Source organism: Marmota monax, unplaced genomic scaffold, assembly GCF_021218885.2.
Source record: "Marmota monax isolate L192 unplaced genomic scaffold, Marmota_monax_Labrador192_F-V1.1 WCK01_AAM20220418_F8-fsc00210, whole genome shotgun sequence".
NCBI lineage: Eukaryota > Metazoa > Chordata > Mammalia > Rodentia > Sciuridae > Marmota > Marmota monax.
In genome coordinates this window covers 1,239,999-1,267,815 of record NW_026695248.1, presented here as the reverse complement: position 1 = coordinate 1,267,815, position 27,817 = coordinate 1,239,999, and the positions used below count along the sequence as shown (strand labels likewise).

Below are 27,817 nucleotides of genomic sequence, written 5' to 3'. Positions count from 1 at the left end.
GAAGTCTATTTTTTATTAATTCTAAATGTTTTTACTTCATACTCTGTTCCGTTAGGAAAATAGCTACATACAGCTGAATATGTTTTGTCCATGCAAGTGCAATAATAAAGTTTAGCCAAATTTAATTTTTCAAAAATGGTTTTAAAGTGCTGGGGATCAGGGCCTCACACATACTTTGCAAGTGCTCTACCACGGAGCTACACTTTTAGCCCTTTTTTGGATTTTATTTTGAGACAGGGTCTAAGTTTCACTCAGACTGAACTTGGAACTTTTGATCCTTCTGCCTTAGCCTCACATCAGGTTTATAATTAAAAAATAAAAAAATTTTTTTTTGGCATTAAATTAGGAACAACATGAATCTATGTCCATACTTGAATTTATGGACTCTGAGGCACTGGATTACTGGATCCAGAAACACCCCATGTTTCATGCCTTTGTATTTCCCCAATACATAGCACAGTAGTCAAAGAGCTTGTCATGGTTTAGATATGGTTGGTTCCCCAAATGTTCATGTGCTGAAAGCTTAGCCTCCAATGTACTGGTACTGAGAAGTGAAAGGATCTTTACGAGGTGGTGGGATCTTCAGTGGAGGGGCCTGGGTCATGGGGTCACTTCTCAGAAGGGATTAATATCTGTCTTACACAAAAGCATTAACGTCATTTTGGCTTCTTCAGCAAGCTCCTCCACCACTTACCACTCTCTCATGTGCTCAGATCATACGATATCATCTGCCTTGTTATGACACCGTAGGAGGCCCTCACAGGTGTGGCTGCCCAAGCTTGGACTTTTCAGTGTTTGAAACCAAAATAAAACTCTCTTCCTTATAAACTGAGGTCAGAGATTTTGTTATAGCAATATAAAGTGGACTAAATAGAGTCACTCAAAGAATTTGAGGAATCGTTAAATTAGAAAATAATTTCTACACAAAAATAAGTTAATTGGTATGATGTCAGAGGATCTAAATTTAGATATTCAACAATGCTGATCTTACCTACTTTAGAGTGAAATTCTTATGGGAAAAGGGAGAACATTAAATAACCAAACTTATAAATCTATATGGTAGGGAAGAATCAGCAGTCAGTGAGAAGACTGGGATTTCAAATACATTTTAAAGATTTTAATGAAAATATTTTCTCACCAACTTTAAATAAAAATAATTTGCACTTTTTAATCTGATGCTGCAATGGTGTCAGGACTTAACTGCTTTCTACTCCACAGGCTTTAGATGCCACTGCACTACTAACTCCCCAGTGCTCTTGAGGCATGTGGAAGACATATTCTCTTCTGTTGGAAGTCCTTGTGGCAGCTTCAGGGGCTGGATTCTGTGACAGAAGAAAAGGCATTTAGAATCACACTAGATAACATATTTTTTAAAACTGCTGAGATAATGAACAACAAACCTTATCAAATGTTTAACCACTTTCAGTTTTGCATTCACAGAAGGGATATTCTTGTGAACTTGAGGGGTATGTGCCTACAAACAAAGGAATAATGTTATGAATCAACTGAAAAAGCAAATAGCTCTGTTTTTAGAAAATGTTAAACTGAAGGTTCAGTCTGTTTAGATCAAAATTACAAAAAAGTTACATTAAGTAATACATTAAAACAAGAGACAATTTTAAAAAGTGTGAAATGTAAAGCAAATTTAAACAACACTGAGGATAACTAAAATAGTTGCATACTTTTTCTAATCCAAGCATCTTTATTGTATCTTTTTCCCAGTATGGACGTCTTTTTGTACTTTTTATTCTGGTAACGATGTGTAGTTTATGAGGGTGCTGTGGATCCCCACCATATTTTTCATGATCTGCTGGTGAAGGCTGAAATACCTACAAAGGAAGAATTATAAATGGTAAACTTTGAACTTACACAGTTTCTATGTACCTCCCATTTTTCTTAAAAAATGCTTGCACTGGCATGTGTACACACACACACATACACACACACGTGCGCGCACACACACACCCACCCCATACTGATCTCATCCTTAATCTTTATATAATCCTCAATCTGAAACTGCACATTTCTACCAGTTTTGTCTGATTACTAAAAGGGAGTTTAAGACTTTTATCCTTTTAAGAAAAATGTCACATAAGCAAGAATTTTGTCTTGTTGTTTAACCCCTGGGAACAAAGCCTAAGGAAACCAAATGACACTAAACGATTCAAATGACAAGAGAACATATTAGCCCTACAGGTTGAACACCATTCATCCAAAAATCTGAAATCTGAAATACTCTGAATCTGTCAAACTCAAAGCAAACTGGGGTACTCAATTAGAAAAGTTTATGTAAATATTCCAAAATCAAAAATCTCTGAAATCTGAAATTGAAAAGGGCCAGTTGAGACAGTAACTTTTTATCTCTGTATTTTACCACTATAAAATAATGCAGGGGATGGGAGAACCCAAACCAACCAACTAACCAACCAACCAACCATCCAAACCAATAAAAAACCCCAGGTTTCACAAAACTAAATACAGTCTTTACCATAAAATCTAGCAACCATGCTCCTGAGCATTTACCCAAAGTGTTGACACTTATGTCCACACAAAGACCTGCACATAAGTATTTGTACTACTTCCTGTAGTATTGTCAAAACTGGAAACAATCAAGATGTCCTTTAGTAAGTGAATATACAAATAAACTATATAAATCCACACCATGAAATATTCAGCAATAAGAAGATATAAGCTATTAAGCCATGAAAAGGCATGGAGGAACCTTAAATTACATTGCTAAGTGAAAAAAGCAAGTTAGAAAAGGCTACACACCGCATGATTCTAACCACAGACATGCTGGAAAAGATAAAACAAACAGTAAAAAGATCAGTTGCTGCCAGGGTTTGGGAGTTGGGAAGAAGGGATGAGCAGGTGGAGCACAGGCAATATTTAGGGCCGTGAAAAATTCTGTACTATACAGTGATAATGTATATATGACATTGTATCTTTGACCATAAAGTAAACAACATAAGGAGTGTAAACTATGAGCTTTAGTTAACAAAGTATCAATGTAGTTTCATCAGTTGCAACAACTGTATACCAATGGAAGATGTTAGTATCAAGGGAAACTGTGCGTTGTGGGGAGGGAATATACAAGAAAGTCTCTATATTTTCTGATCAATTTTCCTATAAGTCTAAACTCCTTTATGCAACAACATCTATTAATTAAAAAGCAAAACAAACAAAAATACAAAACAAAAGCCAAAATCAATGAAGGGCTTTTTTTTTTTTTTTAAAGAATGATAAGTACATATAAATCTAATAGAAAAAAATGAAAGATTTAAAGTAGCAAAGGCTGATATAGAAAGTGAAGATGAAGAGTCCCATTGTGAGAGCCTGGGCAAGAAGGACCATTTTCTCAGGACAACGATGATACAAAAAATAAACAAATAAGAAAAAAAAAAAAACCCAAAACCCAAGAAGCAGGAACAACACTCAGAAAAACAAAACAACCCATCCTGCAAAGGCCAGTGGCACAAGTAACAGAACACAGTTTTATTTTTAATAATCATAATTTACATGAATACTATTATGTTTTAACTCTGTACATATGACTTAACATAAAAGCTTTCAAAACAGGTACCTTTTAATACATGGTACTTAAAAAAAAAAAAGAAGGAAAGAAACAGTAGCATTGTTCTTACTTTATCTGGAATTCTTGATTTGGTAAATTTGTGACGAATCCAATCTGTACCAAGGAGAGACTCCACACCTTTTGTCACAGTCTAAAATACGAAATAAAACATTTGACTTTTTAGAAGTCTGTCTAGTGCAGAAAGCCACACCCACCAATCCTTAGATGACTAGTCTGTTCTGACCTAACATACAATTGTTAAAAAGATTTATCTCAACTCCCTAGCAGAATGAATACCTCCCATCTAACCACTAACCAAGTTGGTAACTTTTTCCTGGGAAGAACCATATACTGGGGCTGGGGATGTGGCTCAAGCAGTAGCGTGCTCGCCTGGCATGCGTGCGGCCCGGGTTCGATCCTCAGCACCACATACAAACAAAGATATGTGTCCGCCGAAAACTAAAAAAATAAATATTAAAAAAAAAAAAATTCTCTCTCTCTCTCTCTAAAAAAAATCACTAAGAAATAAAAAAATAAATAAATAAATAAATAAAAAGAGAAAAACCATATACTATTATCTAGCTTTGGAGCTTTAGAGTCTCCACTGCCAAGACTTGATTCTGCCCTTATAGGGTGAAAGCAGTCATAGACAAATATGGGCATGACATGTTTCCACAAATTTACCCGCCAAAGTGACAGGCTGAATTTGGTCTAGAAGTTACTGTTTACCAACTCTTGCTCTAGACAATATGCAAAAATTCACCTTCAACAAAACAATGTAAAAGCTGGGTGCGGTTGTACATATCTGCAGTCCCAGCTACTCAGGAGGCTGATGCAAGAGGAATAGCAAATTCAAGGCTAGTGTGAGGAACTTAGGGAGACCCTGTCTCAAAATTTAAGTAATTAATTAAAAGGGCTGGGATGTAGCTCAGTGATAAAGCACTTGACTAGCGTGTGCCAGGCCCTGGGTTCAATTCCCACCCCACCCCCCCAAAAAGAAAAAAGGTAAAAGAAATCCAAAAATAGAGTTTCCCATTTTCTTTCTGGTTTTCATAATGCCATCACTCCTAGCTCCTATCTCTTGTTCTACTCTGTATTCCTCCAATCCTCTTTTTCTCAGACTACTGAAGAAAAAGGATTAATTGGCAACCTTTCACATAGAAAGTGCTTTGTGGATTGGCAAGTCACTCCTGTTATTCCTTTTCAGCCTTCCCTTTATTGCAAGGATGGCATAAACAACTAGAAAATAGGCCAGAGGGGACAAGTTAAGTAGAAAAAACAATGGGCTTCTAATCCTGGTTCTGCTACCTACAACTGTGAGAAATGAGATACTTATCCTCTTGGAGGATGATTTCCTTGGTACTAAGAAGGAAATAATACTGACTTCACAGAATTAATCTGCAGTTAAGATAATGTATATAAAGAAACTGACATTGTTATCATCTGTAACTAGTTGTATATAGATCCATATGGAGACCCAGTGTATATCTAGGGCTATCTTGTTGGGGCCTCAGGTAAAGATTAAGCTACACCATTGAACTCTCTAAAAGAAAGAATGAAAGATGTACATAAAACTACTACCATTAATGGTCTCTGGAAGATTGTTTCTCTTGTTTTTTTCTATATTTTTCTAATTTTCTATGATTGAAATAATATATTCTTCCTTGTTTGCCTTTTCTTTATTTATATACTTATTTATATACTTATCTACCACTGAGCTGCATCCTCAACCCTTTTTATTTTATTTTTAAAATTTTGATTGTGATTGTGATTCTCCTGCCTCAGACTCCCAAGTAGCTATAACTATATGTGTGTACCACTACACTGGCAAAAATGTACTCTTTTCATAACTGAAGGGAAAAAAAATCTCTATAACTTTAGGAAATTTAAGGCAGATCAAGGGGAATCAATGGTAGTCGATTTTCATTGGAATTTTCTCAGGAAAAATTGTTTTATGGTTCCAAATTTGATTTTGAGACAGGGTCTCAATAGGCTGTTCTCAAACCTATAGGCTCATCCCCAGGCCCAAGCTTATTCTCCAGCCCCAGCCTCCCAAGTGATTGGGACTCAAGTGTACCACACTTAGCTATGATTCCAAAGAGAAAAAACTGAGATAAACCATAAACAAACAAAATTAACCCCAACATTAAAAATTAATATAAAAAAGGACTCTGCAAAAAAAGTTTTTTGTAGACTTTAACATCGCTGTATGTTTTTGTAATTAGAAAAGAAAAAATCTTAAGGAGTAGGGGCAAAAAAATTCTTGAAAAGAAACACTTACCTGTAGCCTGCCTGGGGGCCTCTGAACTACTGAGCGTAAAATCGCTGCCATAAGCATAGTGATTTTTCTCTTCAGCAGCTGTGAAAAGTAGAAAGCAGACCTATCAGTCAAATAAGTCTTGGAAATGGACAGGACCCCCTTTTCTAGTGTTAACCAACAAATCAGCACATTATTTGTAAACCTGATTGAAGTTTACCAGTAAAATTTTATTTTAACATAAGAACAAGAATTAATTTATAGTGTTTCATTCAGATTCAGCAAAACCACAGGTGGTAATTATACATTAACCACATCCCTTTTTTGTCCAATGAGTTAGAGCCTTGGCTGATTTCACAAAATGGGGAAATGGGAGTTTACTGTCATTTGAAACATCTTCAGTAATGAGGGCAGATAAAGAATGCTTTGTCATAGAAAAACAGAAAGTTCAATCTGTTTTCCAATGTCATCCAGCCATCAAGAATATGTGTTCTGGGCTGGGGATGTGGCTCAAGCGGTAATGCGCTCGCCTGGCATGCATGCGGCCCGGATTCGATCCTCAGCACCACATACAAACAAAAGATGTTGTGTCCGCCGAAAACTAAAAAATAAATATTAAAATTCTCTCTCTCTCTCTCTCAAAAAAAAAAAAAAAAAAAAAAAGAATATGTGTTCTGGAGCCCAATTCTCCTAATTCCTAGTACTATACGCTTTCACTAAATCAGAATAATTTTGTTAAAAAGAAGTAAAGTCCCACTTTTGCTTATTTGTATTTTTGAATGATTCTAAACACACATGCATTGCTTTTGTTATGTAAAAAGATCATGTTGATCTAGTTAGACACGGAACAGTTCGTCTACTATATTGATGGACACTGAAAGCAGAAAGATTAGGTTCATGAAGTATCTATCTTAAAGAGAGTATTTAAATTGTGTTTCAATTTCTTGCCCAGAAAAGAGAATAATACCCATCTTTCACATAAATTATTCTATAAAGCACTTGAAACAGTACCTGCCGCATGAGAAACCCTCAATAAATTGTAGCTTTTATTATTATAAGATTATTAAATTATTATGAAGCTAATACGAATACTGTATACACTAAGATAGGGTATGTGTTGTCAGTGTCCATCAGTTTCTAGCACACTCAAACTCTTCCTATGATGTAGAGGAAGTTGAGAATCACCCAAGATGTCCCTGAAAAGAGCCAGACCTCAGGAAAACTGCTCAGCAACTGAAATCTAATACTAAATTATTTTGTCATACTTATTCCTCCCAGGCTAAGGGTTATATACTAATCTTACTCACTTAACTTTGTACTTTATTAAATCTTTCCTTTCTCATTTTCAACAAAATCCTGAACTGACCTTCTGACTTCATTCCAACTCCCCTCATGTCTTTTTCCCATAACAGCTGTATGTTATCTTGTTAAATAACGTCACTCTGCTCAAAACCACTGAAGAGGGAGGTCACACTTAAGAAGGAAGGCTATACTGGATTTCATTTGGAAATCAACATTTAGCTTTACATAAGCAGTGAAGGACATGAAAATAATTATATATGTAAGTATATACATGGGTTAGCTTTGTTAATTGAGAGAACCTAAAATCAATAACACCCAGCAGCAATGAACAAACTCACCCAGACCTTGGTTTCTAGTAGCATTATCTAACAAAAGGAAGCAGGTCTCCTCAAGAGATGGCTGATAATGTTTGGAACATCTTAGAGTGACCAAAAAAAAAAAAAAAAAAAAGACTACCAAAAAAAAAAAAAATGAGTAACAAATAATTGGCTTATAACCTGAACCAAAATATAAATAAGCCCATACAATATAAATAAATGGACAAATTAATAAGAGAAAACAAACAAATGTCCTGTATAGAAGAATTCTATGTAATTTATGAGGACACTACAAGGAGGTAGAGCATAACTATTCACTCCTAACTGTGGGCTATGGTTAGTAACTTGCTCCCAATGAGTACAGTACAGAAAAGGGGAAAATAACTTCATAGAAGAAAAACCCGACAAATACTATCCCCGCCAGCTGATCAACGTTAATTAACATCAACAGTGAAAACAGTAAAGTTGTTAGCATGTACACTTGATATGATGTAATGAGAATGGCACTTTACCTCCATGTTTGTTTGTTTGTTTCCCCCCAAACCCATAGGCCCACTCTAAGAGAAAAACAACAAACTCCAATTGAGGGACATTGTGCAAAATACTTGACAGGTATCTCCTCAAATAACTAACAGCCTCAAAATTGTCAAGGTCATCCAAAACAAAGAAAGTATGAGAAACTTGTCAAGGAAAATCTGAGGAGATAAGATCATTAAAGTAATGTGGTATTTTAGATGGGACCCTGGAAATAAAAAGGACACTGGACAAAACAAAGGAAATTTGCATAAAATAAGTATGGATTTTAGTTAATAGTGTATTAATATTGGTTCACTGGGTGTTAATAAATGTACCATACTAATATATGATTAGAAATGGACGTGGCACATATAGGAACTCTGCACTATCTTCACAACTATTTTGGAAATTCAAAATTATTCAAATATAAAGCTCATGTATTAAAAATTTAAAAATTTCCAGTGCCTCTCCATTTAATCACAGTGAAAAACAAAGCCCTTAACTCCCCTACCCTAACTCCCTCCATCTCTAATTACTCTTGTTTAACCAATAGACAAGCTGCCCCTTGCTTGCCCTGCATCTAGCCAAGCAGGCATCCTCCCCTGAACTGGAAGGATCCTAAAAAGGCTAATCCCTTCACCTTTTTCAATTTGAGGCTCAAATCTCATTTTCTCAATGAGGTCTGCCCTGGTCACATTATTTGACATTTTACCCATACAACTGTTAGTACTCCCAACCTCTCTATTCTACTTGATATTTTCCCCATAGCATGTCAGAGTCTTAATATAATTGTAAGTTTTGTTGTTTAGTATTTATCTCCATGTTACTTCCAAAAGAGAATCATTTTTAATTTTGTTATTTCTGGTTTGTTTTACTCACAGATATATTCCAATCTTCTTCCTAAAACAGCATCTGCCTCATTGCAGGCATTTGATATGTTTTTGCTGAATGAAATTACAGACATCAGATGTGACAGTCAAAAGTTATGTCTTTTCCCCCACTGAGTGCTCATACATGCTAAGAATTCTAACAATGAGCTGCACCCCCCAAAGTTACATATTAATGAAGTAAAGATTATTCTTATAAGGCACTCTTGGACTATAAAGCAATTATACAGTCTTCCACTGTATAATAACTATTCTCTTGCACAGCTGCAGAAACAGGAAAATACCATGCTTCCTATGAGATACGAGAACCCTTTCTATTCTTAAAAACTTTGGAAACTTGTCAAAAACTAGCATACCCCTGTGGGGTAGGCTACCAGGGTTACTGTTCTTTTTATGTCCTGTAATGTCTGATAGTTTTGTTTTGTTTTTTGTTTGTTTTTAAAGCATTCACCATGCATGTAGTGGTTCTCTTAAAAGACGATTTCTTCTTCTAAAGAGACAAGACATGGAGTGACACTGGCCAAATTATGCTATGTCGTGCGCATGTTCGAATGTATAAAAACAAATCCCACTATTATGTATAATTATAATGCACAGATAAAATATAAAAAGAGACATGCATTTAAGTATATGAGGGAAAAACATTAATTAAAAATATAGAACTCGGAATTTCCCTTTCAATAAACCAAGATCTCTTAAGACAAGAAATGTATTTCTCTTCTCTCAACTAGCGCCTAACTAGTAGTAGGCAGTCCTCATAACTGCCTCTTGCCTAAAAAAGACAGAAGCAACTTTCGGTAGGTGACGATAAAAACATGGTTGTAAAAAAAAAAAAAATAATGGCAAATAACTGCCAACTCCCAAAGGTTTGCATTCTAAGATGCAACAATCTTTAAAAATAGGGCAATTTTGTCTTCTTTTCTAGAAAATTAAGCTGGACTGATCTTCAGTTGGAGCCCATGCCCATAAGTTACGAATATAGCAGAAGCACAGAAAATGCTAAAACAAACTTGAATTCCCTTTCCCAAGCAGACCAGCTTCGGTGGTTCAGCTCCAGGAGTTAGCGAGCACTCATGGGCCGGGCCGGGGCTCCTGGAACCAGCAATGGCTCAATGGCTTTTCACAAGCCAAAGAGACGGGGTTGGGGCACGGGCCCATATAGTCGCCAACTCAAAATGGAACAGGGAGAAATCAATCGCACGCCACAGAGAGTTACCAGATACACGCTCTTGGTGAAAAATCAAATATTTCACACCACTTATTCCCAACTCACCAGCGCCCGCTAACAGCGCATCCTGAGGTGCCCCACAGCGGAAACCAAGCGCAGGAAGGACTACCCAGCGCGCCACTCAAACCTTTCCGTCGCAACGCGTGCGACCCTTTGGTTCCGGGGAAGGGCGCGTTATTTACAGACCTTAATCCCTCCCACTGAAGGATGAGCGTAGGGAGAGAGCGCAGGCGCGTGGCGTCACGTGACCGCTTCTGGGCAGCGCGGCTGACCCGGGTAGGCTGAGCGGAGTTCTTGTAATTATGGCCAAGCCCCGGGTGGCGCTGGATGCGGAGAGCACGGCTGCGGCCACTGTGCTAAAACGGGCGGTGGAACTAGATTCGGAGTCTCGGTACCAGCAAGCTCTTTTGTGCTACCAGGAGGGGATTGACCTGCTCCTGCAGGTTCTGAAAGGTGAGCTGTGAGCCTCGGAGGGCATAAGGACCGTAAGTTTCGATTTCCGCTTTATCTGCAGTGAAATGAAACCTGAAAGTGATTCTTCCACCAGGAAACAGATAAGAAGGTGGGATGTCTACAGGACAAATGCGCTAGTTTCTTCTCTCTCTTTTTCAAGTATTATTATTTTTTAGTTGTTGATGGACCTTTATTTTATTTATTTGTACGTGGTGCTGAGAATCGAACCCAGTGCCTCACGCATGCCAGGCAAGCGCGCTACCACTGAGCCACAACCCCAGTCCCTGGTTTCTTCTTTATGTCTGTGATAGATTGATGTCATCATGAAAATGGGGGGGGGGGTTACTATTCTAGATTTTAAAAGACTTAATGAGACATAACAAAATTACTATATAATCCTTGATAGATGGTAGGTGGGTTTGAACGAACTTTAAAAGACATTTTCGATCAGTTAAGAAAGTTTCGGTGGATTCGGTGACACTGAAACTAATTTTGTTAAGCATTTTTTCCCCCTGAAAACTGTCAATATTTAGAGATGCAGACTGAAGTGTTTCAGAAAGAAATATTGTGACATCAGTATTAATTTTACTTAAGCAAGAAAATTTTTTTAAAAGTTTAGGGAGGCTGGGGTTGTGGCTCAGCGGTAGCGCGCTTGCCTGGCATGCGTCAGGCACTGGGTTGATTCTCGGCACCACATACAAATAAATAAAATAAAGGTCCATCAACAACTTAAAAATATTAAAAAAAAAAAAAAAAGTTGGGTCTGGGGGTGTAGCTCAGTGATAGAGCACTTGCCCAACATGGCTGGAGGCCCTAGTTCAATTCCCAGCATAAATAAATAAATAGGCAAAGCTGCTAACAGTTTTTAAAATCCAAATAATGGATAATTAATATGTTCATTATAGTACTATGCTTTTTTGTTTAAACATTTTGTTTGAACATTTTCATTAAAACAACAAAAGTAAATTTTTTTTTTTCTTAAATAGATGTACTGAAATTCAGTATAACAAATACACAGGGTTATAGGTAGACACATGAGAATTTTTGTGTTATATAGTTGTTCATTATTGAAAAGTAACTCAAAATTCCTTTACTCTCAGCACAACCCTGACTCATAGAAGACACCCAATAATTAGGTAGTAAATTGACTAGCCCCTACACCCCAATCCAGGAGCCCCAGTGTGATCTAAGATGATTTCCTGGGTGCTTTCTGGTTGAAGCTTGTTATAATTTAAGTTTACAGAAGCTTTAAGAGAGCAGAGGGTTTCCTTCAAAGTTTGGTGCCTTTTTTTTGTTTTTTTCCAAAACTCTATAAACACCTTTGTAGAGCCTATTTAATGGTGACGATGATAATGATGGTGAGGTCTGGTTTCATAATTAATATTGTTCTATGAATCATGAGTTGATGGCATTCTAATTTCCTTGCATGGAAGAGTAGTTAGCTTTCAAGTTCTGCCACTAGGAGATGGTAGTACCACAAGTGGAGCCCAAGGCTTTCATGACTTCTATACTGAATCACAAAATGAGAAATGGTATAGTGTCAGGTGGAACCCTGCTGAAGTCCTGGCTGCTGTAGGAATCTGAAACAGGAGAATCATAGGAGTTCTGCTCCAATGTGCTTCATTGATCCCAGATCCATTACAGAAACAGGGACATGACAGAGACAGGTTAAGACCTCAATGCAAATAACTTTAATGTAGAGAATGTGTCTGGAGAGAGAGACAAGTGCAATGAGGATTTAAACAGGTAAATGTCATATGGGGATAGAAAGGTAGAGGAGGTGTTTGGTAGAGGATTTGGAGGAAAAAGAATTCCAGAGGTCAGAAATTCAGCTAAGAATAGGCATATTGTTTGTTTTTGTTTTACCAATAAATAGTTGAGTTTGGTTCAGCGTTTGTATGAGGAAGAGTGAGAAAAAAATAAAAGTTTAAAGTAGCTAGAGGTTTGGATCACACTGGACTCATTCTGTAGGCTAGGAGAATGACAGTATTACAATTGTATTTCAGTGTTAGTATTTCTTAGGAATATGCTTTCTCTCATGTATTTTCATGACACACTCCCTCTCCTATTACAGGCCTTTACACAAATAACACCTTTTGAGGCTTTCCCTGATCTCCAGTATAAAGTTACAACCCCATCCTAGCCCTCCCTGTCTGCCTTCTTTTTTTTTTTTTTAATTTAATAGCACTTATCACAATCTATTGAATGTATTTTAACAATTTATTTTTATTGTTGTCTTTCTTCCCACTTAAAGGGGAGAATTTTGTCTCTTTTATTTCCCGCTGTATTCCCAGTGCTTAGAACAATGTCTGGAAGGTAGTTAAGCTCTCACTAATTATTTCTTGAATAAATGACTGAATATGCTAAGGGTGTAGGATAGATATTAGCCTATAGACCCTGGATTCCAACAGACAAATGAGAGTTCCTCCTGGTATTCCAAGGAGAGGTGATAGGGCCTGAATGAACCAGAGATGCTATCAATATTAGGATAAGGAGGAGACAGTATAGATGTTGAATTACTAGCATTGGCACATGATTGGATGTGGGGGTGAAGTTTCATTGGCAATCAAAGATAACTGTAGAGTTTCAAGCCTTGGAAAATCAAAGCATGATGATTGAAGGGTAGCCTACAGTGTCTACCATTGCCAGCTGATCAAAGACGATGACTAAGAAAGGACTACTACTTTTGTACAACTAGAAAAGACTACTATATTGCTGAGCTTAGCTTTTGAAATCACTTAGAAATATTTCATTCCTAAAGACCAAATGGCAAGTAATTAAATTGAGTGGGCAAATGCAGACTTATTTTTCCAAGAAAGAAAACATTAGTTGAAAAATTGGTAAAATTCAAATAAAGTTTGCTAAAAAAATGAGAAATTAAAAATGAAACTATTATGGAAAATATAAGCAATGTCGAAGGAAGGAAAAGAAGAAATCAGAAATGATTCGGTGGGGTAGATAAGATTTTTTTGGCAACGTGGTCAAAAATAACATGTTTTTTTTTTTTTTTGCGGGGTGGCTGAGAAAATAATTGAGCTAATTATAAATGAAGTTGTCTGAAAGAAGTTGGTTTTATGGAAGATAGTTCTTGTTATCTTTTAATTATGCTAAAATTTAAAACTTGTGGGTAATTAGGACACAACAGTGCTTGGACTCAGGTTTAATACGTAGGAAGGTATCTTTCTCAGCCCACCAGGTTTGGTTTCCTGTGGGTGATAGCATCAGAGACCCATTCCTAAACAAAGCTGCTTCAGGTGCTTACTAAAAGTGAATATCCTGCATCAAGCTGAATTTGAGCTTAGCATCTATATATTTTAGAACTAAGACAAACAGTGCTAAAATAGGAAATTTTGGGGAAACTGGACATAATGCTTGAACTAAATAGAAAAACTGTTTTGAGACTTGAGATTTTTTTTTTTTTTTTTTTTTTTTTTTTTTTTAGGGACCAAAGATGATGCTAAAAAACGTACTCTCAGAGAAAAAATTTCAGGCTACATGGATAGAGCAGAAAACATAAAGAAATATGTGGATCAAGAAAAAGAAGGTAAAAAGACTACTTTCAGAAAATGTGTCCAGGACTGGGGTGTGGCTTGGTAGTAGAGTGCTTCCTTAACCTAGCATATGTGAGGCCCTCACTTCAATCCCCAGCACTAAAAAAAAAAAAAAAACAGTAGAAAGAAAATGTGTCTGTAAGTTACAGTAATATATTCTATTTACTCAGTATTTCTGGCTTTTGTCCTTTGGACCTCTGTGTGGTATGGACTGTTTGAGCCTGGGAGATTATAGATTTACTCTGTATTTCCTCTTCCCTGTATTGGAGTTATCTTAACCTTTTTTTAAGAAAGCATGCTTGTCTTTTCATTGACACATTTAGCACCCAACACCAACTTAGAACCTGCTGACCTGTTTTATCATTTCAATCTCATTAGAACTTTAGGTTTCACAGCACGAATCCCCTGAAGTCTACCTGGACATGTGCCACGGGAAGATTTTGGTGCTTTCCCCCTTTGCGCTTCTGATGAAAGCTATACATACTGCAGAACTTTGCCATTTTTAAAAAGGAATGTGCAGATCCCCAGGAAGCTTGTGTATGGAACCCAGTTTAAGAACTACTACAGAGAAATACTGAATATGGATCCCGGATTTTATTTGAAAGTCTAAAATCATTACAGTAGCCAAAGAAACTCCTGGTACTTCTTTCCGATTTTATTGTGAATCAAAATATTTCAAGAGTTATGTATTCCTAATGATTAGAGGTGAGATTTTAATTCCCTACTCATAAGATCCAGTTTACAGACATCTGTATAAATGGGCATTGCCACTCTTATCTGAAGTGCACTCTAGGGCCAGTGGTTCTGCAGCCCTCAAAAATAGTGTCCTCAGTCCTTAGTTGATTTTCCTCCACATTCTCACAATCCACTGCCCAGCTCTTCCTAGTGTTCTATACTGACATATCCTGCAGACTCCCACTGAACTGTTTAAGTGGAAATAAAACTGTACTTTCTTCACCATAAGTTCAAATATAGAATGAAATTTACCTCCAAAACAATGAAATATAGTACCACATCAGCACTGAGTTAAGATAACTTATATGACTAGCATGGCTTGAAAATTCATGCATATTTGCTGACATTATCTCTGTGGAAATATTTGGAACAGAATCCAAATCACAGCCGTGTGTGTGTGTGTGTGTGTGTGTGTGCGCGCGCGCGCACGAATTGCCTGGGGGTTGGTTGTTTATAGTGCTAGGAGTTGAACCCAGGACCTTGAACATGCTAGGCAAGTGTTCTACCACTGAGCCACAGCCTAGCCCAGCTTTTATTTATTTATTTTTTTGACTTTAAAAAGCTTTTTTTTTTCCTTTATTTAGCTGACTTTGTGCTTATGCTTTCAACACTTTCACAACAAATTTCTGCTCCTGATTAAGAAAGCATGCTTGTCTTTTCATTGACACATTTAGCACCCGACACCAACTTAGACCCTGCTGACCTGTTTTATCATTTCAGTCTCATTAGAACTTTAGGTGTCACAGCACCTGGACATGTGCCACAGGAAGATTTTGGTGCTTTCCCAATCTTCTTGGTACAAAAGTAAACAATTCTGTTCCCAGGGTTTGGGTATAGCCTGATTTTGTAGGCTTTGTTAGGAAAGCCTACAATAGTACATCAAATAATGGGCCATTCTGAGTGCCTCTAAACACTACTCTGCAGAGGGGCCAAACCACTTTAGAGAAGGTGTATAGTGCAATAGCACATAAGTTAAAAATTACCAGTAGGGTTATATTTTTTAAAAACTTTAAAGTTCTCCGATAACTTATTCAAAAATTAGTAACACCAGTAGAATTATCCTATTGATCATGTGACATTGCCAGTCTTTCACTTGAATTATTAAGTTGTACTATAAGTTTCCACTTAAAACATTCTGTAGTATGATTGGCAGATACACGGCTCTGGACTCAATTGCCAGCACAAAAAATTTAAAAAAGAGAGAGAGAAAACAACAACATCTTTTAGTACTAAGAAAGACTTCTGAATGTCCTGTTAATGTTAATGTTTGTATTTAATAATTTATTAAATTACAAGACCAAAAAAAAAAAAAGGATAAGTCGGAAGAGGACCAGCTGCTACTAGTTGTGATTTTACCCATGGTAACAAAAAGTTATCTAATGGGATGCTTTTGTACATACAGTACTCTCTCGAATAAACTTTTTTCTCTGTAGGATCCAGCTCAGAAACCTGTTCCAAGAAACCTGTGGAATTTCCCCTTCCTACTTTAATGAAGATAGAATCACTCATGGAGTGGTTTGTCTTATTTACCTCTGTATGTGTAGCATCTTGTAATATGTACAGAATAGAGTAGACATTCAATAAATATTTTTTGAGAGAATAAGTGTAAAAATTAATTTGTAATTGATCATGAGTAATATAAAATGTATAAAAATTTATATTACTGAAGCTTGTGTCTTATAGATGGAAAATATCACAAGCAAATTAAAATAGAAGAGAATGCGACAGGATTCAGTTATGAGACACTTTTTAAAGAATACCTTAATGAGACAGTTACAGAAGTTTGGATAGAAGATCCTTATATTAGACAGATTCATCAGGTAAGTGAAATACACTAAACTATAATGAAATGTTATTTTAAATGTATAACCAGCCATCCATGTTTGTGGGTTGCACATCTAAATTCAAAGGAAATTGAAAACATCTTTATAAAAAATTGACATATGCCAGGCATGGTGGCACACATCTGTAATCTCAGTGGCTTGGAAGCTGAGGCAAGAGGATCACAAGTGCAAAGCCAGCCTCAGCAAAAGCAAGGCACTAAGCAACTCAGTGAGACCCTGTCTCTACATAAAATACAAAATAGGGCTGGGGATGTGGCTCAGTGATTGAGTGCCCCTGAGTTCAAACCCTGGTGCTCCACCCCCCAATAATTTGACGGCTGTCCAAGTTTTTTTCTTGTCATTATTCCCTAAGCAAAATAGTAAAACAATTATTTACATAGGATTTACATTGTATTAGGTAATGCTATTATAAGTATCTACAGATTCAAAGTATTTAGGAGGGTACGCAGATATTCTGTGCAAATACTGCAACATTTTATATAAAGGACTTGAACAACCATGGGTTTTATTATGGTGGGGGTCACTGAAACCAGTGCCCCAGAATACCAAGGGATAACTATGCTAGCTATTAATAACCCATCTTGCTGTCTTTCAGCTATATAACTTACTTCGATTTTGTGAGATGCTTATTAAGAAACCATGTAATGTAAAAACTATTCACCTTCTCACCTCTCTAGATAAGGTAAGTATCTGGAAGAACTTTCTTAACTTAGTAATTTTATTCGGTTACAAGGTATAGTCTGATCAAGGAAAACCTTGATGCACTGTATTGGTTAGATCTATTTCCTTGAAATTGAACTTATTATCTAAATAATAAGCATAGCATATCTTGAGAAAAATGCTGTTGATTTTAGGATGTTGACCTTATTTGGCCATTTTGCTAACCTCTGTTAGTTTAGGTAGTTTGTTAGTTCCGTGTTTTGGAGGTGATCATGCAGTCTGCACTTTGGGCAGTTTTGTCTCTTTATCTGGGATTAGCAGTTTGATAGAAGGCATCTCTATTTTTATTTTGACCTAAGTAGTAGTTTTTCTAAATAATCATGATTTCCAGGATTACTTGGATAAGTAGGCAGCCCCACTTGAATAACCTAAAGATAATTACTAAAATACATATAAGGAGACAAGTTGGAATTGTGAATGTTCATGTTAGAAAAAGAACAGTTATTTTTATAAAAACTATTGTTTTCGAAACAACTTCACAATCTTGAGTTACTTGTTATAACAGATATAGAAACTAATAGAACCTTTTTTTCATTCATGTATTTATTCCTCACTCAAAATAAGTCATAATTTAAAGCCATAATTTTTCCACATTTTTAATTGGTACATTATAGCTGTACATACTGGTAGAATTTGTTGTTACATGTTTGTACATAGCATACAATATATCAATATAATTTGGTCAATGGCATTCCCCAGTGTTTCCACTCTTCCCTCCTCCCTACCCCAGGTCCCTTTCCTCTGTTCTACTGATCTCCCTCCAATTTTCATGAGATTCCCACTCTCCCTTTTCTTTTTTCCTTTCTAGTGTTCATATATAAGATAAAACATACAACCGTTGGCCTTCTGGGTTTGTAAAGCCATAATATTTTAAAAGATAAAGGAGAATTTGTGATGTTAACAAGACAAGTACCAGTCTAAGGTGCAACACTGAACAGTTGTTCTCTTTTTCCTATAGTGGAATAAATGCATGACAGTTACACATAAAATTTCACTAAAGATCTGGAATGAGGCAAATAATTCTTCGAAACAAACTGTCCAATGAGCAGAGGCATGCTGCAAATATTTTTCTGTTAATATTTTACTATAAGATGAAAAAATTTCCAAAGTGACTACTAATTCAGATCCTTCATTTCCTGTGCCTGGCCTTGAATTCTATCTTCCTTCCTTGGTGACATCCAAATCCAGGAAGGTTTCTGCATTCCATGCTGAAAAATGCATTCCTCAGCACAGATGGACATTAATGAGCCCATGTGCAACCTTCATGCAGTACCTCCAGGGAAGTCAGGAGCTCAAAACACAGAGCACAGCATCATTTATATAAAAAATAATTTTGGCTGGAGATATAGCTCAGTTGGTAGAGTGCTTGTCTCACATGCACAAGGCCCTGGGTTCAATCCCAGCACCACCAAAAAAACAAAACAAAACACTCATATATGTGTGTGTGTGTGTGTGTGTGTGTGTACATTTATATAAACAATAATTTTAACTGTCAAATGAGCTCTGACTTTTGAAGACCACATATATAAACAAACCAAAATACTGTCTTCATATCTTTTTTTTTGTAAAAAGTTGAGTAAACCATCAAAGTAGGAAAAAAAGTACAGAAACCATGAAAAATGAAAATTTAAAGGGTTTATGCCAAAAAAGACAAACCAGTCCTCTCCAGCCCAACTCATCTGTTTTGGGGCGGTGAAATTATATACAGGGTTATCAGGCAGTAGATGGTCCCTCCCACAGTTACCGCCATGCAGCTCCAGTAAAGCGTTCAGTCAAGCAGGCCTCATTTCAGGTGGATGTGCACACCATTGGATTCCTGGAAAAACTTCTGTATCTCTGGAACTTTGTTCTTGCCAGCATAATCATATGCAATGGGACTGGTGGTCAGTTTAGATGGCATGACAAATATGATAGGTGGCTCTTCTCTGGAAACCAGAGGCCTTAATCCATGGAATGTGTCACATGAGTGGACTTCAGAAACTTCATACACACAGTAAAGATACATCTTAATCTGGGGCTGGGGTTGTGGCTCAGTGGCAGAGCGCTTGCCTAGCATGTGTGAATCACTGGGTTTGATTCTCAGCACCCCATATAAATAAATAAAAAATAAAGGTCCATCAGCAACTAAAAAAAAATTAAGAAAAAAGAAAGATACATCTTAATCTGGAAGAGCCCACAGACTTGTAGGCCTCTTAAGCCCAAACTCCAGCCAACTTCTGCATGAAGTCACTCAACTCATAATACATGATAACCTATGTCCACAGCTAATGCTGTGTGACCACCTATAGAACCTTTTCATATTAACCCATCTATACAATATTCATTGTATAGCTTAGGGATCATTTAAAATATTAAAATAAATAAGGCAGCAATTATATTTTTGCTCTTAGCAGGGGTGTGTGAAAGAGTCACAAAGAAATGGCCTAGAAGAAATAAAAACGTCACTCAGTAGACATGGAGTGCTGTTGGAAATAGAATACTCTTCTTCAATACATGACCGAGAAATTAGGTTAGTGTACAGTATTTTTATTTTTATACAATTGAAATATATGTTTAAAATTTTTCTTAATAAATGTCATAATTGCATGTAAATATTACATTTAAATATTCAAAATTCAAATAAAGCTCAGTTCTAGTAATTTCACTTTTGAAAAGAGGAAAACCTTAGCTTACTTTGTTCTGTGAGTATAATATTTCCTAACTGAATTGAATTTACATGTTCTATGTCATGTGGGAAGAGGCAGTACTGCTTTTCTGCATGGTACATTAAGTATTATGATATTGAAATAATTCCTTTTCTAATGAAATTAATATTTAGTGTGGTTTTCCTTAAAGTAGGTAAGTAAATATTTTGATGGACACAACAGTATGCTGAGTCAATAAGAAAACAGTATATGTGGTTATTTTTATAATATTTTCCCTCTGTTTAGAACAGTGGTTTTTCATAATGATAGCAATGGCACCCTTATTTTTAATGAAAATTAACTTAAATATGCAGAACAGATGAAAATATAGTTGCTGAGGTTGCAACAGGGGTAAAGGTCCAGGACTCTTCCTGCTCACTTTCACCATCTGCAGGTGGGAAAACCCCCAGAACACCTCGATCCCTTGACTGACAGCTTCCCTGAATATATTTGGTAACCACTTGTTAGCAGAACAGGGAAATTTTATCAACAAGCTGAAATTCAAGAATAAATTTTAATTTAATTGTTAGATTTTTTAATAGCTAATCAAATCAGCTAATTATTTCTGTGGTCCTTTTGTTTCATTGTAGACAGAGCCCGTGATTAACCCCAGGTTAGATTGAACTTGTGTCATTGGAGGAAGTGGTTTTCTTGGTTAGGGGGAAATTTTGCTCCTACTTAACACAATACAGCTTTAATAATTGTCTGATTTTAATGCCTTGAATATAATACTCTGTATTAATTTCAATAGGTTCAACAATGGATGGATGATTAAGATCGGAAGGGGACTTGATTATTTTAAGAAACTGCAGGTAGGAAGCTAGGCATGGTGGCAATGCCTATAATCCCAGCAGCTTGGAAGACTGAGGTAGGAGGATTGCCAAGTTCAAAGCCAACTTTAGCAACTTAGCGAGATCCTATCTCTAAATAAAATATTAAAAGGGCTAGGGGGGGTTGGAGATGTGGCTCAAGCGGTAGCACGCTCGCCTGGCATGCGAGCAGCCCAGGTTCGATCCTCAGCACCACATACAAACAAAGATGTTGTGTCCGCTGATAACTAAAAAATAAATATTGAAATTCTCTCTCTCTTTAAAAAAAAAAAAAAAAAAAAAGGGCTAGGGATATGGCTCAGTGGTTAAGTGCCCCAGGCTCAATTCCTGATAGCAAAAAAAAAAAAGGAAAAAGAAAGAAACTGCAGGTAGGACATAATTTTATGAGTTAGTTTGTAGTGCTGTTTTTGTATAACTTTTATCTATATGTATATGTATTTTCTTCCTAGGGTCGTTTTCCCCTTGGATACCATGATTTTGACCTGAGGCCATGTCATGAAACAACAGTGGACATTTTTCATAACAAGCATACAAAAAAAATATGATGGATAGTGGCCTAGTCAATATATATTTCTACTTTCAGTGATATCTTAGTCCATTTTCTGTTGCTATACCTGAATACCACAGGCTGGATAATTTATAAAGAATAGAGGTTTATTTAGCTCTTGGTGGAGGCTAAGACATCTTAAGAACATGGTGCTGGCAACTGGTGAGGACCTTCTTTCTGCACATGGAGGACGGCATCACATGGCAAGACAAAGCAAGCATGCCAGAGAGCTCGCTTTTATAACAAAGCCACTCCTGTGAGGCACAGCCCTTATGACCCAGTCATCTTCCAAAGGTCCCACCTCAACACTGCTGTACTGGGGACCACGTTTCCAACACATGAACTCTTGGGGAACACATTTAAACTATAGCAAGTGAACATAAGATTTTTTTATAAATTATTTTTTTACTATGAATAGACCTTTCCTATAATAAATGAATTAACAATAAACTTACGTTTCTACTCATTTATGAATTCTGTGTGTCAACTGTAGGAACAATCAGATATTTTGGCAAATGCATTACTCAATAGGTCTACAGTGTTTCTTTTTATATAGTCATATAGCTGGTTAAGATTTTGCCAGCTTTTTCTCTGTTTGGCTGTTGGAAAATAAGTCAACAAATAATGAGCATCTCTTATGATGTGAGCTGGATGTTATTATTGCCCCTGGGAGTTTAGAGTTCAAGAGGGAAAATCATAGTTTACAGTGATCTTAAGAGAGAGATGGGTTTGGGGAGGGGGATATAGCTGGGGATATGGCTAGGGATATAGCTCAGTGGTAGAGTGCATGCTTAGCATTTGCAAGGTCCTGGGTTTGATCTCCCAGTATTTACCCCCGGCTCCCTCACCAAAAGAACAAAAACAAAAGTACGATATTAACTATTAAAATTTTAAAAATTGTCTTTGGCAGACATTCACCAACACTCCGTGGTCTCCTATTACCTAGCCCCATGAAAGCAGATCAACTCATTTAGTCATCCTGATGCACATACTGCCCCTCATTCACCTTGGCTGACACCTTTATAAAGCCTTACAGCTTAGAATCAACTGTTCTGGATAAGCTCATCCATCCAGATGCCAGGTGATTGGTTGGGGACAAAGACTAGGTTCCATGGTCACAGGCTGGAAGAGGAAATATATGCTGGAGGCAATGGGCAGTGCACAAATTAAAGAATAAACTAAGCCAGAGGAAAACAAGTACCCCAGGATTCAGTACTGGAGAGTGCACACATAAACACTGGAGAATATGCCAACGGAGAGGAACAAAGAATATGAACAAGAATATTCTTAGCATGGAGGAACAAAGCCAGGTAGAGACCTTTGGCTGTCCTGGGCGGGCTCAGACATTAGGTTTATTTAGCTTTCATGAGCCAGTAGGTACATGATTGAATTGGTATAAAAGGCTAGGAAGGAATTACAGAAAGGTTCCTGGTACTTTTCTTTGATGCTTTCAGGTTTAGAAGCTGAAAATGCTAAACCTAAAAAATTCAGGGTCTGAGAACACTTGGATTTTAGGCCTAACAAAAGTTCCTTTCAGAATCTTGGCTTATCCTCATGGTGTGGAAGTGGCACAGCTTTTCATTTGGGTGAGGACATCTCTACCTTCCTATTAAAATAATACTGATTTCTAGGGGCTGGCGTTGTGGCTCAGTGGTAGAGCGCTCGCCTAGCACATGTGAGGCACTGGGTTCGATCCTCAGCACCATATCAAATTGAAATAAAGATATTGTGTGTCTACCTACAACTAAAGAATAAATATTTAAAAAAAATAAGGGGCTGCGGATGTGGCTCAAGCGGTAGCGCGCTTGCCTGGCATGCGTGCGGCCCGGGTTCGATCCTCAGCACCACATACAAAGATGTTGTGTCCGCCGAAAACTAAAAAATAAATAAATATTAAAAAATTCTCTCTCTCTTTAAAAAAATAATAATACTGTAGAGAATCTGCAGTCTACAACCCTCTAAATTATTTTTCATTCAGTTCCTATAAAAATCCCATCTAAAGGCAGGGGATGTAGCTCAGTGGGCCCTGGATTCAATCCCAGCATGGGAGGGGGGGAAGGGACCCTGGCTAAGAGAGTATTTAAGGAAAAGTTCCATTATTCTAGATATATGGGGCCCCCAGATCAAATTAGAACAGTAGAAGGCTACCAGGTGCAAGCTTAAATATGTCAAGGAATGTATAAGAACTAAAGAACAACTACAAGTTTTACAGAAAGATGTAAGAAAACTCAGAAAACTGGAAAGAAAAATTACATGTTTTTTTAGTTGTAGGTGGATAGTATGTTTTTATTTTATTTGTTTATTTTTATGTGGTGCTAAGGATCAAACCCAGTGCCTCTCATATGCTAGGCAAGCACTCTGCCACTGAGCTCAGTCCCAGCTCCTAAATTACATTCTTGAATGGAAGGTTTCCTGTCAGTTCTCCTTAAATTGGTTCATATGTTAGATGACGAAGATGACTAGCACTAGGAGACTTGCTCGACACAATTATAAGACACAGCTACAATAATTCTTTAAACATGAATGGGCATAGGAATGGCTAACAGTGGAATACAATAAACTTAGAAACAGAAAGTCAGTCTGTGTGTGCGGATAATATGTAATAAACATGTCAGTTTAGTGGTTGGAAAAAATATTAGATCTCTGTCCTGCTCTACTTAAATAATCCTAAATGAATGAATGAAAACTAATTAAATAGAAAACCCAAGTGTATTTTTAAACCCCTATTAAATATATAAACATAATACAAAACCCAGGAACTGTCAAAGGAAGAGCAAAAGAACAGATCATATATTAAAACAGAAGGACCCAGGGCTAGGGTTGTGGCTCAGTGGTAGAGCACTTGCCTAGCATATTTGAGGCCCTGGGTTCAATTCTCAGCACCACATATAAATAAATAAAATAAAGATCTATTGACAACTAAAAAAAGAAAAAAAACCCAGAAGGAACCAAAATGAAGTTTAGAAACATGAAAGATCAAATTGACAACATATAAAAAAGTTTTAAGATTCCTGATATGTAAGAAAGATGGTGTGATTTTCAGCAGTGACCCTGATCTGCCCTTTAGCCTCATTGAGTAGCTGGCTCTTTGAGCACCATTCACTGGTCTTTCCTGCCAGTATGCGCATCCCCAGCCAGGTGCTGCCCTACTTTTTGTGCTTCATGAACCAACTTCTTAAAAGGTTTCTCTCTAAACAGTTCTTTCCCATTTGTGCACCAACTGTTCATACTTTCCACCACTTCACTTGCTGCTGTCCCAGTCACTCCACTGAAATTGCTTTTGGTAAGCTCAATAGTGACCTCCATACCACCATATCTAATCAGCACTTCTTAACACCTTCGTATTGACCTTTGGGGGCATGTGACCAAGCTGGTCCTTTTCTTCTTGAAACTTAGCTTCTGGGAAACATGCATTTCTCTTCCATCCTTCCTTTTGAACAGTACAGTTGGGGTCAAGGGTGCTAGCTCAGTGGTAGAGTGTGTGCTTAGCATGTTCAAGGCCCTGGGTTTGATTCTAGACACAAATCAAAAAAACACTACAGTTCCCCTGAAGTAGGTAGTAACCACTTTTCTTCAACCCATACTTTCCTGGAGTGACTGTAACAGTAAGTTTTCTTAGTAAAAAGCAATAAAAACTGCTGCTACTTGATGTAAGCAGGATGTATGTGGAGAGCATTAAAAGGCTGGTAAGTGGTTTAAACCATCACCATGAGAGTTATAGACTGAAATGTGGAGGCTTTGCAGGGAAGATTTGTAACCTAGAATTAATCATGTCACCCTGTGATAAGGGATGGATGTGGTAGCCTACATCACTTCTGTTACTGGCACTGCCACTGCCAGCCTCACTGCCTTTACTACCCCAGAAAGTCAGGCTCCTGGACTGTCTAAGGGTTTTCACCCATTTAGGGTTCTCTGCATCACTACTTTCAAAGTTTGGAGCAGGTGCCTCTGACTGGCACAGCCTAGCTCTTGTATCCATGCCCTCACAAATCATATTTGTGAAATTAAAATCTTCCTCACTAGGCCATCCCTGCTTTGAGATAACCTGTTGTAGGCAGAACCCTGCATCCACACCTGTTCTTCCTCTTCTAAAAAATAGAAAAATGTAGCCATATGTAGAGATCAGGTCGTTAAAGAGGCAATTGAGTTAAAATGAAGTGTTTGAGTGGGCCTTAATCGATGTGACTGAGGTCCTAAGAGGACCTCACAGATATGCATGCATTCAGAGGGAAGCTGTGGGAATATGGGGTGCTTGTCCACAAGCCAAGGTCTCAGAAGACACCCTATCTTGAACTTGGAGCCATCCAATCAGTGGGTGTTATGGTAGCCCTAGCAAGTTAACATAGTCTCATTATTTCCTTTTTAAATGAACCAAAATTAAGCCATGTCCTGAAAATAGGAATCATCCATCCCTCATTTTTTTTTCTTTTAAAAATTTGTTCTAATTAGTTATATATGACAGCAGAATGCATTTCAACTCATTGCTATCCCTAATTTTTAAAAATTTTTTTATAGTTGTAGATGGACAGCATGCCTTAGGTTTTTTTTTTTATTTTTTTTAATGTGGTGCTGAGGATGGAACCCAGTGCCTCACACATGCTAGGCAAGCACTCTGCCACTGAGCTACAGCCCCATCCCCGCCATCCTTAATTTTTAACAAGGGCCGAACACTGTCCACTTCTTTCCATGGCACTTGCCTGCACCTCAGCAGTAGCTTCCAACTACTGGCCACTCCCAATCTTGCTTCATTCCAGTCCATTCTCCACAGAACAGTAATCTTTATTAAAACTTCTTGTCGCACTTAAGACCAAGCTCTCCTGTAGCCTATCAGTCTCTACATGATCTGGTCTCTACCCATCTCCACCTTCACCTTTCCTGATTTTCCACCTTGTTTGCCTATTCCCTCAACACTGTCAAGAAGCCCAGTCTTTCCTGCTTTAGAGCCTTCCTGTATGCTGTTCTGTTTGGCAAATTGTACTTGCCACTGAAATCTCATTGCAGATCTTATGACTATGAAATTCCTTCTGTGGGGATGAGTAACTGTGTTCCCTCTCCTTGAATTTGTGCTTGAGACCCCAGAAGTGATACTATATTACTTCCAAAGCTGTGGCATAAAATAGGTTCTGCCCTGCTTCTTTGGTTGCTTGTTCTTGGAACCCATCCACCTGCTTGTGAGGAAGTCCAGGCAGTCCACATGGAGAGGAACCAAAGCCCTCAGTCCAGTCACCAAAGAGCTCCCAGCATACAACCAACTCATTTGCCAGCCATGTGAATAAGCTATCTTGGAAGATATTTCTGGCTCCAGTTAAATTCTCCTAGTTAATGCTGTTGGATCAAATACGCTATCCCTACCAAAGCCTGTTCGAATTGTATATTTATGAGTAAAATGATTCTTGTTTTAAGCTATCAAGTTTTAGAATGGTTTGTTACACAGCAATAACTGACATAACCTTGAATACTCTCCTCCCCATCCACCCACTTTGCATGGCTTTCTTCTTATCCTGTTTAAATGTCATCTTCCTGGTAGTTCTACCTAGGTAACCCCTATTATTGCCTGTTAATCACTATCTCAGCTTTTCCTTAATATCATTTTTATCTTGTAACTAATTATCTTCTCCTAAGCCAAAGATTTTAAAACTGAGGTCTTGATATATTAATGAGTGATAAGAACAATAAAAAGTAAAAAGGGCTGGGGTTGTGGCTGAGTGCTTAAGTGCCCCTAGGTTCCATCCACAGTACCCCCAACAAAAAAGACCAATTTTTTTTTTTTTTTTTGGTGTGTGGGGCGGGCACCAGGGATTGAACTTAGGGGCACTTGACCACTGAGCCACATCCTAGCCCTATTTTGTATTTTGAGACAAGGTCTCACTGAGTTGCTTAGGGCCTTGCTTTTGTTGAGGCTGTCTTTGAACTCACAATCCTTCTGCCTCAGCCTCCTGAGCCACTGGGATTACAGGTTTGTGCCACTGCACGCAGAACCAATTTTTAAAAGACACATACACACACACACACAAAAAAAAAAAAAAGGAAAATATCAGAGAAGTAAATAGTAAGGAACAAGCATCATATTGTTAAGCTTATTAGGTATGCATAAATGTGTGTTAAGGCACAATGTAAAATATATTTTTTACTTTGGTCTGATTTTTAAAATGTCTGAAAGGTATTATACTAAACTGTCAATTCCTGAGGTCAGTGATCATGTCTTTTTAACTCCCTATGAACATCCAATATCTAGTCTAGTGCTTGACATAGTAGGCACTCAATACTAACACACAGTATATTTTAGAAATAAAAGCAGTATGAGAATTAATCAGCTGTAGAGACAGGAAATGGTCAACAAGAATGATACTCTGAAGAAATTTTGTAATGAAA

General features: G+C 37.3%; 2 protein-coding genes across 6 annotated transcripts; one reads left to right on the top strand and one right to left on the bottom strand.

Annotated features, from left to right (window-relative positions):
* Nucleotides 1–1,095: 1,095 nt before the first annotated feature.
* Nucleotides 1,096–10,250, bottom strand: Mrpl30 (mitochondrial ribosomal protein L30). Of its 2 annotated transcripts, none has more exons than XM_046440327.2 (6): nt 10,127–10,250; nt 5,856–5,933; nt 3,645–3,725; nt 1,683–1,829; nt 1,401–1,474; nt 1,096–1,322 (listed from the first exon to the last, which is right to left on the bottom strand). In XM_046440327.2, exons 2-6 carry the CDS (start codon nt 5,910–5,912, stop codon nt 1,208–1,210), a joined length of 474 nt encoding a protein of 157 aa, XP_046296283.1. In that variant the 5' UTR covers nt 5,913–5,933; nt 10,127–10,250; the 3' UTR covers nt 1,096–1,207. The 2 variants fall into 2 exon arrangements, with proteins under 2 accessions (XP_046296283.1, XP_058434285.1); XM_058578302.1 differs by lacking the exon at nt 10,127–10,250 and adding an exon at nt 7,472–7,491.
* A 74-nt stretch (nt 10,251–10,324) lies between these two features.
* On the top strand, nt 10,325–21,911 carry Mitd1 (microtubule interacting and trafficking domain containing 1). 4 transcript variants are annotated; one of them, XM_058578300.1, is made up of 7 exons: nt 10,326–10,534; nt 13,977–14,078; nt 16,504–16,640; nt 17,260–17,346; nt 19,775–19,893; nt 20,820–20,936; nt 21,348–21,911. In XM_058578300.1, exons 1-6 carry the CDS (start codon nt 10,384–10,386, stop codon nt 20,890–20,892), a joined length of 669 nt encoding a protein of 222 aa, XP_058434283.1. In that variant the 5' UTR covers nt 10,326–10,383; the 3' UTR covers nt 20,893–20,936; nt 21,348–21,911. The 4 variants fall into 4 exon arrangements, with proteins under 4 accessions (XP_046296282.1, XP_058434283.1, XP_046296281.1 ...); XM_046440325.2 differs by having other exon boundaries at nt 10,327–10,534; nt 19,778–19,893; nt 20,820–20,880; XM_046440324.2 differs by having other exon boundaries at nt 10,327–10,534; nt 20,820–20,880.
* Nucleotides 21,912–27,817: the final 5,906 nt, after the last annotated feature.

Bases quoted from the DNA above. Each gene is read 5' to 3' on its own strand.
- Mrpl30 (XM_046440327.2), bottom strand. From the start codon at position 5,912: ATGCTTATGGCAGCGATTTTACGCTCAGTAGTTCAGAGGCCCCCAGGC. The intron at 3,726-5,855 runs GTAAGTGTTTCT...TTCGTATTTTAG, and splicing joins GGCCCCCAGGCAGGCTACAG to ACTGTGACAAAAGGTGTGGA. The intron at 1,830-3,644 runs GTAAGAACAATG...CTTCCTTTGTAG, and splicing joins AATCAAGAATTCCAGATAAA to GTATTTCAGCCTTCACCAGC.
- Mitd1 (XM_046440324.2), top strand. From the start codon at position 10,384: ATGGCCAAGCCCCGGGTGGCGCTGGATGCGGAGAGCACGGCTGCGGCC. The intron at 10,535-13,976 runs GTGAGCTGTGAG...TTTTTTTTTTAG, and splicing joins GCTCCTGCAGGTTCTGAAAG to GGACCAAAGATGATGCTAAA. The intron at 20,881-21,347 runs GTAGGAAGCTAG...TTTTCTTCCTAG, and splicing joins ATTATTTTAAGAAACTGCAG to GGTCGTTTTCCCCTTGGATA.